Source organism: Neodiprion pinetum, chromosome 1 (genome assembly GCF_021155775.2).
Source record: "Neodiprion pinetum isolate iyNeoPine1 chromosome 1, iyNeoPine1.2, whole genome shotgun sequence".
In the NCBI taxonomy this organism is placed as follows: domain Eukaryota; kingdom Metazoa; phylum Arthropoda; class Insecta; order Hymenoptera; family Diprionidae; genus Neodiprion; species Neodiprion pinetum.
The window spans coordinates 5,664,474-5,677,192 of NC_060232.1; the positions used below are offsets into that span (position 1 = coordinate 5,664,474).

At 34.6% G+C, this 12,719-nt stretch overlaps 1 protein-coding gene across 4 annotated transcripts; it reads right to left on the minus strand.

The window, feature by feature from the left end:
* Window positions 1-490: 490 nt before the first annotated feature.
* LOC124215664 (DDB1- and CUL4-associated factor 6) lies at window positions 491-12,308 on the minus strand. Of its 4 annotated transcripts, none has more exons than XR_006882424.2 (16): window positions 11,847-12,308; window positions 11,513-11,667; window positions 9,932-10,049; window positions 9,443-9,621; window positions 9,141-9,276; window positions 8,892-9,052; window positions 8,608-8,779; window positions 8,292-8,543; window positions 7,781-8,192; window positions 7,578-7,687; window positions 7,401-7,493; window positions 6,912-6,969; window positions 6,700-6,837; window positions 5,720-5,981; window positions 5,439-5,651; window positions 491-2,675 (listed from the first exon to the last, which is right to left on the minus strand). XR_006882424.2 is itself a non-coding variant. In XM_046619348.2 (16 exons), the coding sequence occupies exons 1-16, from the start codon at window positions 11,935-11,937 to the stop codon at window positions 2,617-2,619; spliced, it is 2,493 nt and encodes an 830-aa protein (XP_046475304.1). In that variant the 5' UTR covers window positions 11,938-12,307; the 3' UTR covers window positions 491-2,616. The 4 variants fall into 4 exon arrangements, 3 of the variants coding, with proteins under 3 accessions (XP_046475304.1, XP_046475292.1, XP_046475317.1); XM_046619348.2 differs by having other exon boundaries at window positions 5,546-5,651; window positions 5,720-5,972; window positions 11,847-12,307; XM_046619336.2 differs by having other exon boundaries at window positions 5,546-5,651; window positions 11,847-12,307.
* Window positions 12,309-12,719: the final 411 nt, after the last annotated feature.

The following is a 12,719-nucleotide window of genomic DNA, read 5'->3' on the forward strand; positions in this document are numbered from 1 at the left end:
ATTATTATTATTATTATTATTATTAAACGAAAGGAGACAAAAAAAAAAACATAATTATAACGATAACGATTGATTACCATTTTGTTCTATCGTTCCGAAAAGAAACGAAAACAAAACATACGAAAGAAAGAAAAGGAAGAAAGAAAACAACAATATTTATAGATATACAAATCTGTGTAAAATATAGCTCATGCAGTTTCACTTATATACATTACAGCTATTTTTGTGTCTCTCGAAATGGATCTTTCTGACTTATTTATCCACAAGTAACCCACACCCAGTGGTTTCATTTCACTTTTTTCATTTCTTTCTTATCCCTCAGTCTCTTTATTCCTGCTTGCTCAGGCGGGCGTTTGTTTATGCAAATAAAAAACGAAAACAAAAAAAGAACCGCCCAATCGAATAAGAATAATGACGAAAGAAATGTCAAGAAATCCGACGTTGCGTCAAATAGTTTGAAAATTTCATCCCTTCGGAGAACTATCATTTTCTCTATATTATGTACTTGAATATTGCCCAAAGTGTGCCATTGTAATATACGACAACAAACGGTAATGCGTTTTTTTTTTTTTTTAATCATAAAAAACTCGTGTATACAAGTACTACATTACATACATACATGCATAGACCCTGCTGACCCTGCTCAATACAATCAAATATACCAATTCAATGATCAGAAAGACCGAAAAATTGCGTTAATCATTATTATTAGTGTGAATTTATTGTTTGTATTTAAGATTTTATATTTTGTATATTTTATGTTTATTCAATGCTCTAATATTTCATAGTTCAAATTGTGTTATTAAATTAGATTTTTCTTGTTGATTGCTTTCCGTTTCTCTGCATTTTCGTTTCCTTTGTTCCCCGTTCTGAAAACCGTCCACTCACCCACACTCTGTATTTCCCGTCTAATTTTTATAATATTATACATTTACAAGACGAATTACTTCGGTGAAAAATTTTGGACAGTTTTGCGCTTGTCTACTCGCAGCAGAAGAGTTGCGCATTTACTTAGATGTCGGGTTCCAATTTATTTATTTAACAATATTTCGCCTCGTCAACAACGTGTCGTTAAAACCGGGAATGCACTATTATTATTAATATCATCGTTACTATTGGGGGAAAAAAGAATAATCCGGTAAAAATTAAGGAGCGATCCTTGGCACGAATGCGAGTACGTGTATTTATTTAGTCGAAAATTTTCACATTGCGGTATACTACATTCGTTCGCTATATAATAAATACATCATTTTGTAAAAACTAATGACGGATGCGTTGCATTAGAGTATTAAACATACATTCCAAACTTACTGTTACATTGTAAACAAATCAAATATCTATCAATCCCTAAGATTCTAATCCTCGCGAAATACGAACGTATGTTTGTATCTTCGCGACGTGTATCGTATTGCACTCTGGTTCAAAAAATATTTTTCAATACCTATTTGCTATTTTTATTTTCTTTTCTTTTATTTTTTAATCCTTCTCTCACTTTCGTATAACAATTAAAATTAAACAGTCCGAAAACATACACGACTACGTATATTATTACAGTACAGTAACTGAGGAGAAATGCAACATTCATCTCTACATTAGATTATTAGAAATATACATATATATTTCAAAAAATAAAAGTAGAGGATTGAAAAACAGACAAATCAAATAAACTTCAATTCCATATACAGATCAACGAAGCACGTTCAGTTCTATAATGGCTTTTGATTCAATATCATTGTGACAATGTCACTGTTATCATCGTAATTATTTATTAGCTGATAATTACTCTTCATATCACTGCAGTTTACTTGAAAATCGGAACATCTTTCATCTAATATTAAGCTCCAAGCTGATATATTATTCAAGACTTGTGTCCACAACAATTGGGTAAAATTTTCACCCTTTTGACTATCCGTAAAATTTCATTGCGTACCTCGATGTCAATGAATTTACATATTCAGATTCATAAGAATATTATTTATGTTACTCTGAATAATAATGTCACCTCGTAACTCGTGAGTATCCTGTACAATATAATAAAAAAAATTCTAATGATTGGAAATTCGTTCGATTTCGTGTACTTATAGCTGTACTGGATAATTAAAATTATGGCAAAACTTGCGAAGAACGCATTGTTCAACTTTTAACAACTGAACGTCTAAGCTGGTTGACTTTCTCAGTTCGGTGGATGATAAATAGTAGAAGTAATCGAAACATACGACGTGCCGACAAAGCGATTAAATTTTCAAACGGGTAATAATTTTTAACGCGTTAAGAACCTTTAATTGATAGTTAGCGTATGAAAACTATATTATCGTTTTTCTTACGACAACACTGCGACTTGATTTACGTAAGATGGGGCAATGCGAGGAAGCTTTTACGGTAAAAATGTACTAGTTCTCAGTGATCTCATGGGCAAATTTGTTTTACCTTCGCCACACGCTAATACTCGTCGGTCTGCAAGCCAAACAGTGAAATTAACAAAATCGTGATATGGATAAAATTATCTATTGGATGAATCCGATTATTCGTAGCTCTTCTATACCAACCGTCGTTGGATCACGTACTATCTAAAATACAAGCTTTGAATGTTAAAACATTTTGCGGATTGCACGTTTTCTATCCACCTCTCAATTCGTCGGTTTCATCTCCACTTCTCCTTCTGTTACGTCCACGCCCTACAAGAAATTACACAATTTTATTATACACCATTTTCCGTAGGAACAATCATAGAGAGAAGAAAAGATAATTCAGCAAATTTAAAGTCAACTAATTTTAAGAAGTATAAACGCTATTATAAATTTAACATACGCGTATGTAATATCTAATCCTGATGTCTAAACAACGAGATACAGTGAAAGTTTATTGTTGATCAATTACATTCGGGGGAATATAAAGAATGTAAATGACACGGTTAAAGAACTTGTAGAAAAATTAGTAATCCTTCCACCCAAACTAGTTCATTAAAATTTGAAGATTAGCCTTACGATCGTATATTCAGCTCGGATAGTTTAAAAACAATTTAACAGCGTATAATTATAAAACTAAATCTGTGTTGAAACATAGTATTCAAATTGATTTCTATGTACGCAAATTATAAAATAATTTTTCTCAACTCAATCAATGATCATTGACCAAGCAACACTCATTTGTGCATAAAAATTCACCGATTTTACATACACATACACACACATATATATATATATATGTGTATATATACATGTATATATAGTCCCCATGGATGATTTGATGGATAGAGATTTAAATAAAACTACAAGGAAATACGTGTGAAACATCAAGAAAATGTGTGTCTGAGAAGAAATAGTGCATTGTTAAGATTACCGTGAGTTATGAATTGCAACACAAGTTAACTGCAAACGTTGAAAGTTGATTCATCGAATTTTTTTGTTGTAAATTTAGAAAAATTGATTAATAATCCATTGATGAAAAAATCAAGTAAATAAACACGTCAAGTCACGTAAAAAGCAACGGTATTAACAATACGTTACACGAGTTGGAAATATATTAGAAGCTAAGTGCTGTGTCAGCCGATGACGGGTGAAAAACATGCGACATTTAGAGACATTGATTGAAAATGTATTTTCATACTTCCTGCGATCAAGGGTGAAACTGTTGAAATTTTGTACCCAAAATCTTGTTATGTAATTCAATGCTGAAACATTAGCGATTAATAATTCCCAATTAATCATTTTAGAAGCCAAATAACATTCACACTTACTTTCCCAGGATCCTTAAAGTACATTTTCAAATGTGGCAATTGACTTTGTGCATGTTATGTGTTTTAAGCCAAAAGCAACACTTATTGGCACTGAAAATAATTGTGTGTTAGTCGCACATACTGAGAAATTTCTTTCGGTTATTTCTTTTTCTTTCCTTTTTGATAAAAAGCGTACCGTTGCAAGGCAATGTAAATTGGTATTAATAATCATTCGATTGAACGTTATTAGTGTTATATATTTTAACAATTCTTGTAGACAGACCACTTAGGGGATAATTCAGGTAAGAGTTTGATATATGTGTATATATAGATTGAATAAAATATATTTCAGCGGACAAACTTAATATACAATATGCATTTTCAGTCGATGAAACCAATAACACGTAAAAACGTTTATCTTACTCTTTCATCTCCAAAAATTTTCTTTGATACTCGACTCGATGTTTACCAATCTTGCAACAACGATAATAATACTACTACTACGGATTATGATACACAAGCTATTACGCACAAACTTTGACCCGCATAAATTTGGAAGACATTAATTACAAATTTCCATCATTTTACCCTCTTGTAGTTTCCTTTTTTCTTTGTAATTGATACAATTTTAGGGTTCGTACCATTTGATTATGCTATCCGTATAGGTTGGCAATGATGTACAATGGCGTACGTACTTCATTGTCGGCAAATGTAAGTGAGAAGAACTTTATTCGAATACATAAAAAAAATTAAAAATTATTTATTTTTGATTGTCATATCAGCTGGCTAGTTCAGCAGTAGCTTACGATCATATTCATTCTTGGAATGATTGAGTGTAATCCAATAAAATCGTGAACCGCAATGTCAAAATTCAATCATTACCTGATAAACAATGCTTGTGTATGTATAACAAGATGAAATAAAAAATTCAAACCACGTTCCACAGATTTACGGCATCTTGTGATTTAACCATTTGTAACTCTTATTCTATCTACGCGATATAAATTTTTTTAACCTGACACATTGCTTGTACGTTCCACTACTTATGTTCCACAAGTTAATATAATCTTTAACAATCGAGGTTTGGTAATGCTAAGGATCCAATAGCTAGAGATATCTATCCAGAAACGATAGATGATATTCACCACTGCTAGACTTTAGTGTGCAAATATACTATATGTACACACACACGCAAAAATAGTAAAATAAAAATTAATATCTTCAGGAAAAAAAGGAGAAGAAAGAAATAAATTAACTTTCTTCAAGGTTGTATAATTTGATATTCGTTCAACGCAACTGTTGAATTTTGTAAAAAAGTCCAACAACCCTGTTGTGCCATGATTTTTTTGACTGCCCTGGAATTTTATCTCAGAAACAATCAGCATCTCAGACACGTGTACCTTTCAATCAGATCAACAGTTTAGCTCCTGTTTGTTACATCAAACGTCCCAGATTTTTAATAATATTTGCTACGAGTTGAAACTACTTACTACCCAATTGAATGAAAGACGAAAACTGGAGTTTTGCCAAATACGATATGTCGATGGAACTAATGTACCATCTTTTTTAACCACCTAACATGGATGAATGTGAAACAAAGAGTTTACGATTATCGTGAATCAACGATATGTGTAAAGATACGAAACTCTGTGAAGTAAAACCTTTTCTAAACGCTTAAAAAATAAGTTTTACCTGAACTTTTCCAAAATAGTGAAAGTCATACCATTTTCTTAAGCCGGGTACGAGGTAGATAACGTTACTATATAAATTATCTATCGAATTTGCTTGGCACACAAAGTGCGGAGCTCAAAGATTATAAGTTTTCGCTACCTCTGCGTATCTGGTTGAGGCATGCCAACATCCTGATCATAAATACTGCAGGCACTGTGATGGTATCTTTGGTCTCTTCCAACATAACGGCATTACGTTTCTTGAGCTGAAAAATATCACGAATGTATTTCTCGCACAAAACAATTTGGCCTCAATAAAAGAAGATAGACTTACATCTTCGGCAAATTTATCGTCAAAACTCGTTTCCTCATTAATTGGCGCCCATAATTTGACATCATAATCAATTCCCGAGGTGGCTAACATTGGTAGGTAGGGGTGCGGCTGTAGGCAATTAACTACGTGCTGATCAGCCTCGAGAAGCATACACAGGTTCGCTGTACTTCTTTCCCAAATAAAGACATGCCCACAGTCACTGCCAGACATGACGTAATCGTCACCCCAAAAGTTAGCTTCTTTAATCATGGTCCTAAAGAAACTAAAGTCAAAGCAGGGAAGGACAAGAGATGAGAAATTTTTTTGGGTTGATTTTATAATTGGCTCTGTCCGCTCGGAGGCTTTTTTGGCACATATGTGAGTTCAATACAGTGACTAGATAAGTTCAAACGGTCAGTGACACCAAATATATGAATATTCATCAGTTAATATACGTTAAGCTTGTTTCGGGAAGTACGAATGCATCTAAGTGCTGAAAACCGTTATGCCCTTTGATATAATCAATGTTAACAGTTATCGGTTTATATCACATTTGGGTTGCTGAAATTGAAAATATGAATTAGAGACGGTAACTCGCACACGTGAAGTACTCCTATTTTACACTACTATCAAAAATCAAATTCATTATGAACCTGAGTCCTTGTTACTTTCAGTTTAATTAAATTCCATCAAATTGTACTGCGATTCATTTACATTTCAGTACGAAAGCATTTCCAATTTATCAAACATGGACTGGAATCCTTGTTGAAAGATATATATTTCAATTAGTAAACACAAAATAAGATCGTGAAGAATTTGAAATAAACTCTATAAGAGCTTGACTTGTAATTTATTCAAAGTGTTTTGTTATTGTTTATTTACACACTGTATCAGTCAAGTATTATTATGTGTAAAATTAATCTTGTGTTCAATATAACACGTCAGTCTTCACAAACCGAAAAAATAAGAGTTCAACAGATGTGGATAATAGAAAAACAAACCTCGCATTACGATGACCCATATATTTCTGTTTGACTCTTAATTCTGTTAGACAACTTTCATCAAACATTTCATGACCCTGGGATCCACGAGCACTCGCTATAGCCTCATCCATCTCTGTTTCAATCGGATTCACATTCCTGAAATTTCACAGATCAAATGAAACTTGGTTCATTTTAAGGGAAGAAAAATTAGCAAACAAGTCGGGACGCACCTCCTGGTTGGACTGATGTCCTCATCATCACTGTCGTTATACACATCTTCGTCGGAATCTTCAAAACGTGTACATCAAATTTATTTATTTATTTATTTAAAAGTTTAATGCGGGTTAACCCTTTTGCAGAGACAACAAAGAATGAAAAAATAGCCATAATCATAATGACATCATATATAAAAATATATAACATAAAATAAGAATATAATGTAATATAACAAAAATAAAGATAGTATAACAAGAAATACAAGCAAAGAATATCATAAACACAGTACAGATACAGGCGAATTAAAGATAGAAAAAGGTAACATAGAAAAAGTAAACAAATATAAGTATTTCAACGAATAATTATTGCTCAGTCAATAAAATAAACACACTGCTTCCCTGACAAGCATCGAAATTAGGAAAAATAATTCAATCAAAATGTAAGAGCATTTTACACATGTTGGAAAGCAAAATTCTAAAAAAAGGTTTGTAATTAACAGTTACCTTCAGTTGTATTACATGTCGGTTGTTTGTTGCGATTTAGACTTGGCCCCACATTATCTATTGCACTGTTAGCATTTTGGCTACTGGATGGACCTTGAATTCGAATGGGAAGCAAATATAAACTGCGAGATGATATTTTTGTTCTACGAAGCTCAATTTAGTGGGTGACAAACATACCTGGATGAAAACCATCACGAATGACTTCGTCTCCAACACCTAGAGAAATGGTAGCACCTGTTGAACTTCTGTCAGAGTAGGTTAAACTTACAGCTGGTTCACTGCCATGACTGAAATTTATCACAGTGAGATATTAAAGGAAAATCGATTCAGCGGGCAACAATAAAAAGCGAATGTTTATGTGTCCACTAGAGATAATATACCGTTCAAGAAATCCATCTCGCATGGTGGTTAATCTGTCTTGCAGATTTTCTATCATACTATCTTCTCTATTAGCGTCAATACTTGTGCTGGGAACTGCACTGTCCGCTCTATTCTGGTTATCTAACCTCGATATACTGAGTGATTTCAGTGATTGGATGGAAGCCTTTGATACATCGGTATGACTAGAATCAGTTTCCATAGGAACATCATCAGATTTGGTGAGAATTGATCTGTTCTCGGTCAATGCAGGTACAGCTGTAGGTAACTCAGATGGAGGTATAACAGGAACGCTTGAGTTATTTTCGAACTCTTCAGCATTTGCATCTACCATTATACTGTCGGTAGTTGGAGCCACGGTTTCAATCAAATTCAAACTTTCTACTTGACTGTTACCGCTTGGCTCTGCAACGACTGCCAATAAAACCAATTAAAATGGTATATCACGTGCTGCTTACAGATTCTACATATTAGATTTTCCCGATTGTTCAAAAAAATTATTTGTTTGCTCACCAGGCTCCGTTATTCCTTCCAGTGATTCGACTTCATCGCTCGCTCTGTCGCCGCTCACTTCATTGTTGTTCTCAACATTATCACTTGCATTTTGATTACTCTCCTCTTGTTGATCTACAACACCTTCAAGGCTATCTTCACCACCGCCGCTAAGCGCAGCTCGAGTAGCAGGGTCATTCAACATACGACTGAGAACATCTGTCATTCTCTGCATCAACGATGTATGCAGCACAGGACGAGCTTGAGCTATTTCTGTGGAATTATATTATTTGTAATTCAGTTCATCGAAACTATCAATGTTTACAAATTTATTTACCAGTCCCACCACGGCGACCACCTTCACGTTCCGGACGTGCATCAGGCCCAGTGTCAGACCAATCACCTCTGAGTCTCAATCTTCTTACTGGCTGAGGGGATCTCAGAGGATGTTTCTTCCCTTTGCCCTTACCGAGGACAGAGTCTTTTTTCAAATGTACACTGCCTTGATCCTGTTGTAGAAATTTTACACTTAATTATGCACAATAAGTTTCCACGCTTTGAAGTTGTCTGAAGCGTTCTACATTTGTTTTGTAATAAAAAGCAAAGAAGTGCAGTATTCACCTTTACGCTAAATAAATAAAGGTGATCGCTGCTGTAGCTGACGAGGACGTCTTGTCCATCTGGACTATAACTCAACGATGTTATTCTGTATGAATTCCCTTCAAATTCGGGAACGGTGAAGCTGCACAGTGGTCTCACTGACCCACCATTATCAGTCCAACCTGAAATGGAAAATTGTGAGCAAAAAGCATTGTGAGTTTTTCCAATAATCAACTGCTTTGAGAAAAGCAACCATGCATGAAGTTGTACCTGTGGCTGGGGTCCCAAGCATTCTTCTATCAAAAGTTCGCACTGTGCTATCAGAACATCCAATCGCCAGTTGATGAGGCATAAGTGGATTAACAGATAGAGCTGTTACGGCTCTTTGACACGAGATCAGTACATCCTAAGAAAACACATTTATACGACTTCATTAGCTGTACGATGTTTGCTCGAAACCCGTCTGTACGTGTCTTTTGTATCTCTCATCTGAGATAACAAATTTGTTCTTGGCCATAAAAGTTGACCAATCAAATTTCAGAAAAAGATATGGCAGGAGGTGTGACACATACATCTTTGCACCTTGAGGAGTTACATTTGTCCTTGACTCTGAGATCAAACCATCTGACAGTTCCGTCTTCTCCGCAACTGAGAAAACTGTGCGGTTCATTGGGTATAGTAGCAATTTCATAAGTGGTTCCGCTGTGGCATGTGAATTGATTATTAAATGTCTCTGCCCTTCTCATCAGATCTGAAAGTCAAGAAAATATAAAGATAACATTCAACAGGAAATCTATACCGCAATTTACCAAAATAAATACTGTTATCACCTGTGTGACAACGAGCTTTGATGTGAAAATAACGTTTCATATCTTTCAGATTGTAAGACCAATGGACTGGCTAACAGCCAATTATAAGCACATATATTTGGTTGGTAATCTAAATCCATTAATAGTAACGCAGGCTCTACTTATAATGGCGTTATACCATATACCAGGAGTGAAAACTAAATTACATCCTATACGGGCGAGTGTATTCCAAGGATTAGAAACTATTCTGACCTGTATAAAGAATAATACCGTCGCCACTGCATGATATAATGCGATGATCACCACTGTTTGGCAAAAATTTTGCACTGAAAATATTTGCCCTGTGACTTGTTTTATAATCTGTCAGCACCTAGAATATAACAAACATAAACCCATCATTGTATTACATGTTGTAACGATACAAACCAGTAATGAAAATCAAATTTCAAAGCTGGCAAAGGCTACAATCAATTAAGAAAAACACCTGACAAAGTTCATCGTACTGAATGTAGGCTATAAGTCTTACAAACGAACTGCTTATAAATTTTTATATCTACGTTCAGTTGAAAAACAGACGATGATTGAAACGAATTCTCATTTTTAAGTGGTATCATTGAATAAAAGAGATTTCAAATACCACTCAAATGATTGGCGCATGTGCAATCCAAGCAATCTGTTGACCTTACTCTATATTAAATTCACGTTCAATTATAAAAATAGCAAATCACGCTGTAGAGGTGAAGGTTCTGTGCTATCTGGCATCACTACAGATCTGAATCAGTCATGAATATAATCGTTATGACGAATACTTTGTTAGCAACTGAACATAAGCCCACCTGCATGTAAATGGAGCAAAATCTCTGCATAAAATGTGGTACTCGAAGAATGTCTAGGCATGGGATGACAAGTCTGTTTTGTACAATTTATAAAAACATAGGCCAAAAGCACAGTAAGTATTTTTACAACTACTAACATCGACATGCCTGTATCTCAAGGATGGTGTCAGAATAGTTTTGGCAGAAGTTTGCCAAGTTTATAAATAGTAAACACGCAGAAATTAAAACAGATGACAGACTCTATCTAATAGGATGCTCTGATTAATTATTATTTAGAGCACTGATCTACAGCCTCGTTACTAGGAGACAGTTATTAAAAAATTTTTTTAACTTTTGATTGAGCAAAATCTACTATTTACTCAAGTTTTGTGTACTGGGAATCATTGTTACTGCACTTATTTCTGATTTAATACACGGAACTTGATGCCAAAATGAAATACTGAATTGTCAGAATTATGAAATTGTGTCCAATTTCAGCTGCAAATTTCAATACAAAGATTAATCTTTAATCCATTAGGCCCTTCCTCAAATTACAGTGAACATAAATTAATGAACAAATCTAAATACATATAAGTTGTAAATGCAGTTGCATTTCCAAATTCTTTGCGAGTATGCCGAACTACTGTTTCCTGACTTACAAATTTTGTATGCTCTCTGTTTGTTTTTATTACGATTAGATATGTTATAATTTTAGTTTTTAAATCAGTTTGAACAACTGTTTGACAGCTTATTCACAAATATTTTTTTGATCCAACGAGAGCATTGTTTATATGATCGATCAGTTGTGCGATAAATATACATCTCAGGTCTTTTTCAAACAATAGATTATTTGCAAAGATAACGTCGATACGAGATCAATAAGTAAACAGATAAGACAATCCATGCATTTACTGACATTCAACCACCGTGAATGTGAAGGTCTCATTAATTGGTCATAAATTTTTGTAGTAACAATGAAAGATATGTGCAACAGCGTAAATAAACATTGATGATTCACCTGATAATTGTATGCATTGGTTAAAACCAAATGTTGATCATCGCTCCCAGATAATAACAACTCTCCACTATTATTCCAGCAAATTGAATTGACACAACCGTTGTGGACCTTCAATCTCTTCAATAGCGACATTCGCTGCATGAGTTGTAGGCTTGCTGAAATGGGTATTGAAATCGCAATGATAATTAGAGGATATGTAACATTGCAAATTGTATGTTAACCGTGCATAAAGTGTATTGGTCAAAGGCAGAGGCACTAGTTATGGCAGGTATTATAAATGAGAGGTAAATAAGAATGACTTGGTGATTTCTTAAACGGTTTGACAAATAATTACCTTTGCTACTTGTATAAAGTTTGAGTCTCGTGGTATCGTCGTAAGGCTGATTGTAGATGTCACGAAAAACATTCTGTTTAGCTCTCTTCATGTTTCAACAGTATATGGCAAACTTGCCCACTGACAAAAATCAAAACACAAGGGGCATAGAATTGTCTTTATCACAAAACATTTACACAATATTGTATCCAATGTAAGGCGGTTGGATATTGTCCTCACATCCGGGTTAGAGTGACGTTAAATCGCGGTACAACACCCGATCACGTTACTTCGGTACGGTTTTAAATTATTACAAAGCATTCTTAAACGACTAAAAATAAACCTTCACATGTAAGTTAAACACTTGGAACTTGCATGTCACTGCGATGAATGCAGCAAAATAGAAAATCTACAAGAGTGCCAGGCAGAGATTAAGGAACAGCTGATCGCGAGCCTTAGGCGAATCACTTCACACTGGTGTGCGCAAATGTAACGGTACGAGACCCCCCCCCTTCCCCTCGCGAAAACAAACGGACGGGACTAATGAAAACCAATAGTTGAGCTTCAACTGTTTACTTCCGCTAATCAGAATAACGCTCGAGTAGATTGAGAACCACGTGGTCACGCGCCCGCCTACTTCGATTGGCCCTCGCCTAGTTCACTGATTCATTCTGCAATCCTACCAGCCCTACAAACCTAAAATGATATGTTCCATGTTGTCATCTTATGATACTTGCAGATACTTATTACAGAATTGACATTACCTATTTTGAATTGTATAAGATTTCTAACTGAGTTGTTCGATTTTGAAGAGAAATGTGAAAGTAATGGCACACTTTTGAGAAATTTAAAAGCTGCCAAGTAAATATGAAGATGATAAAACATTCGGAATGA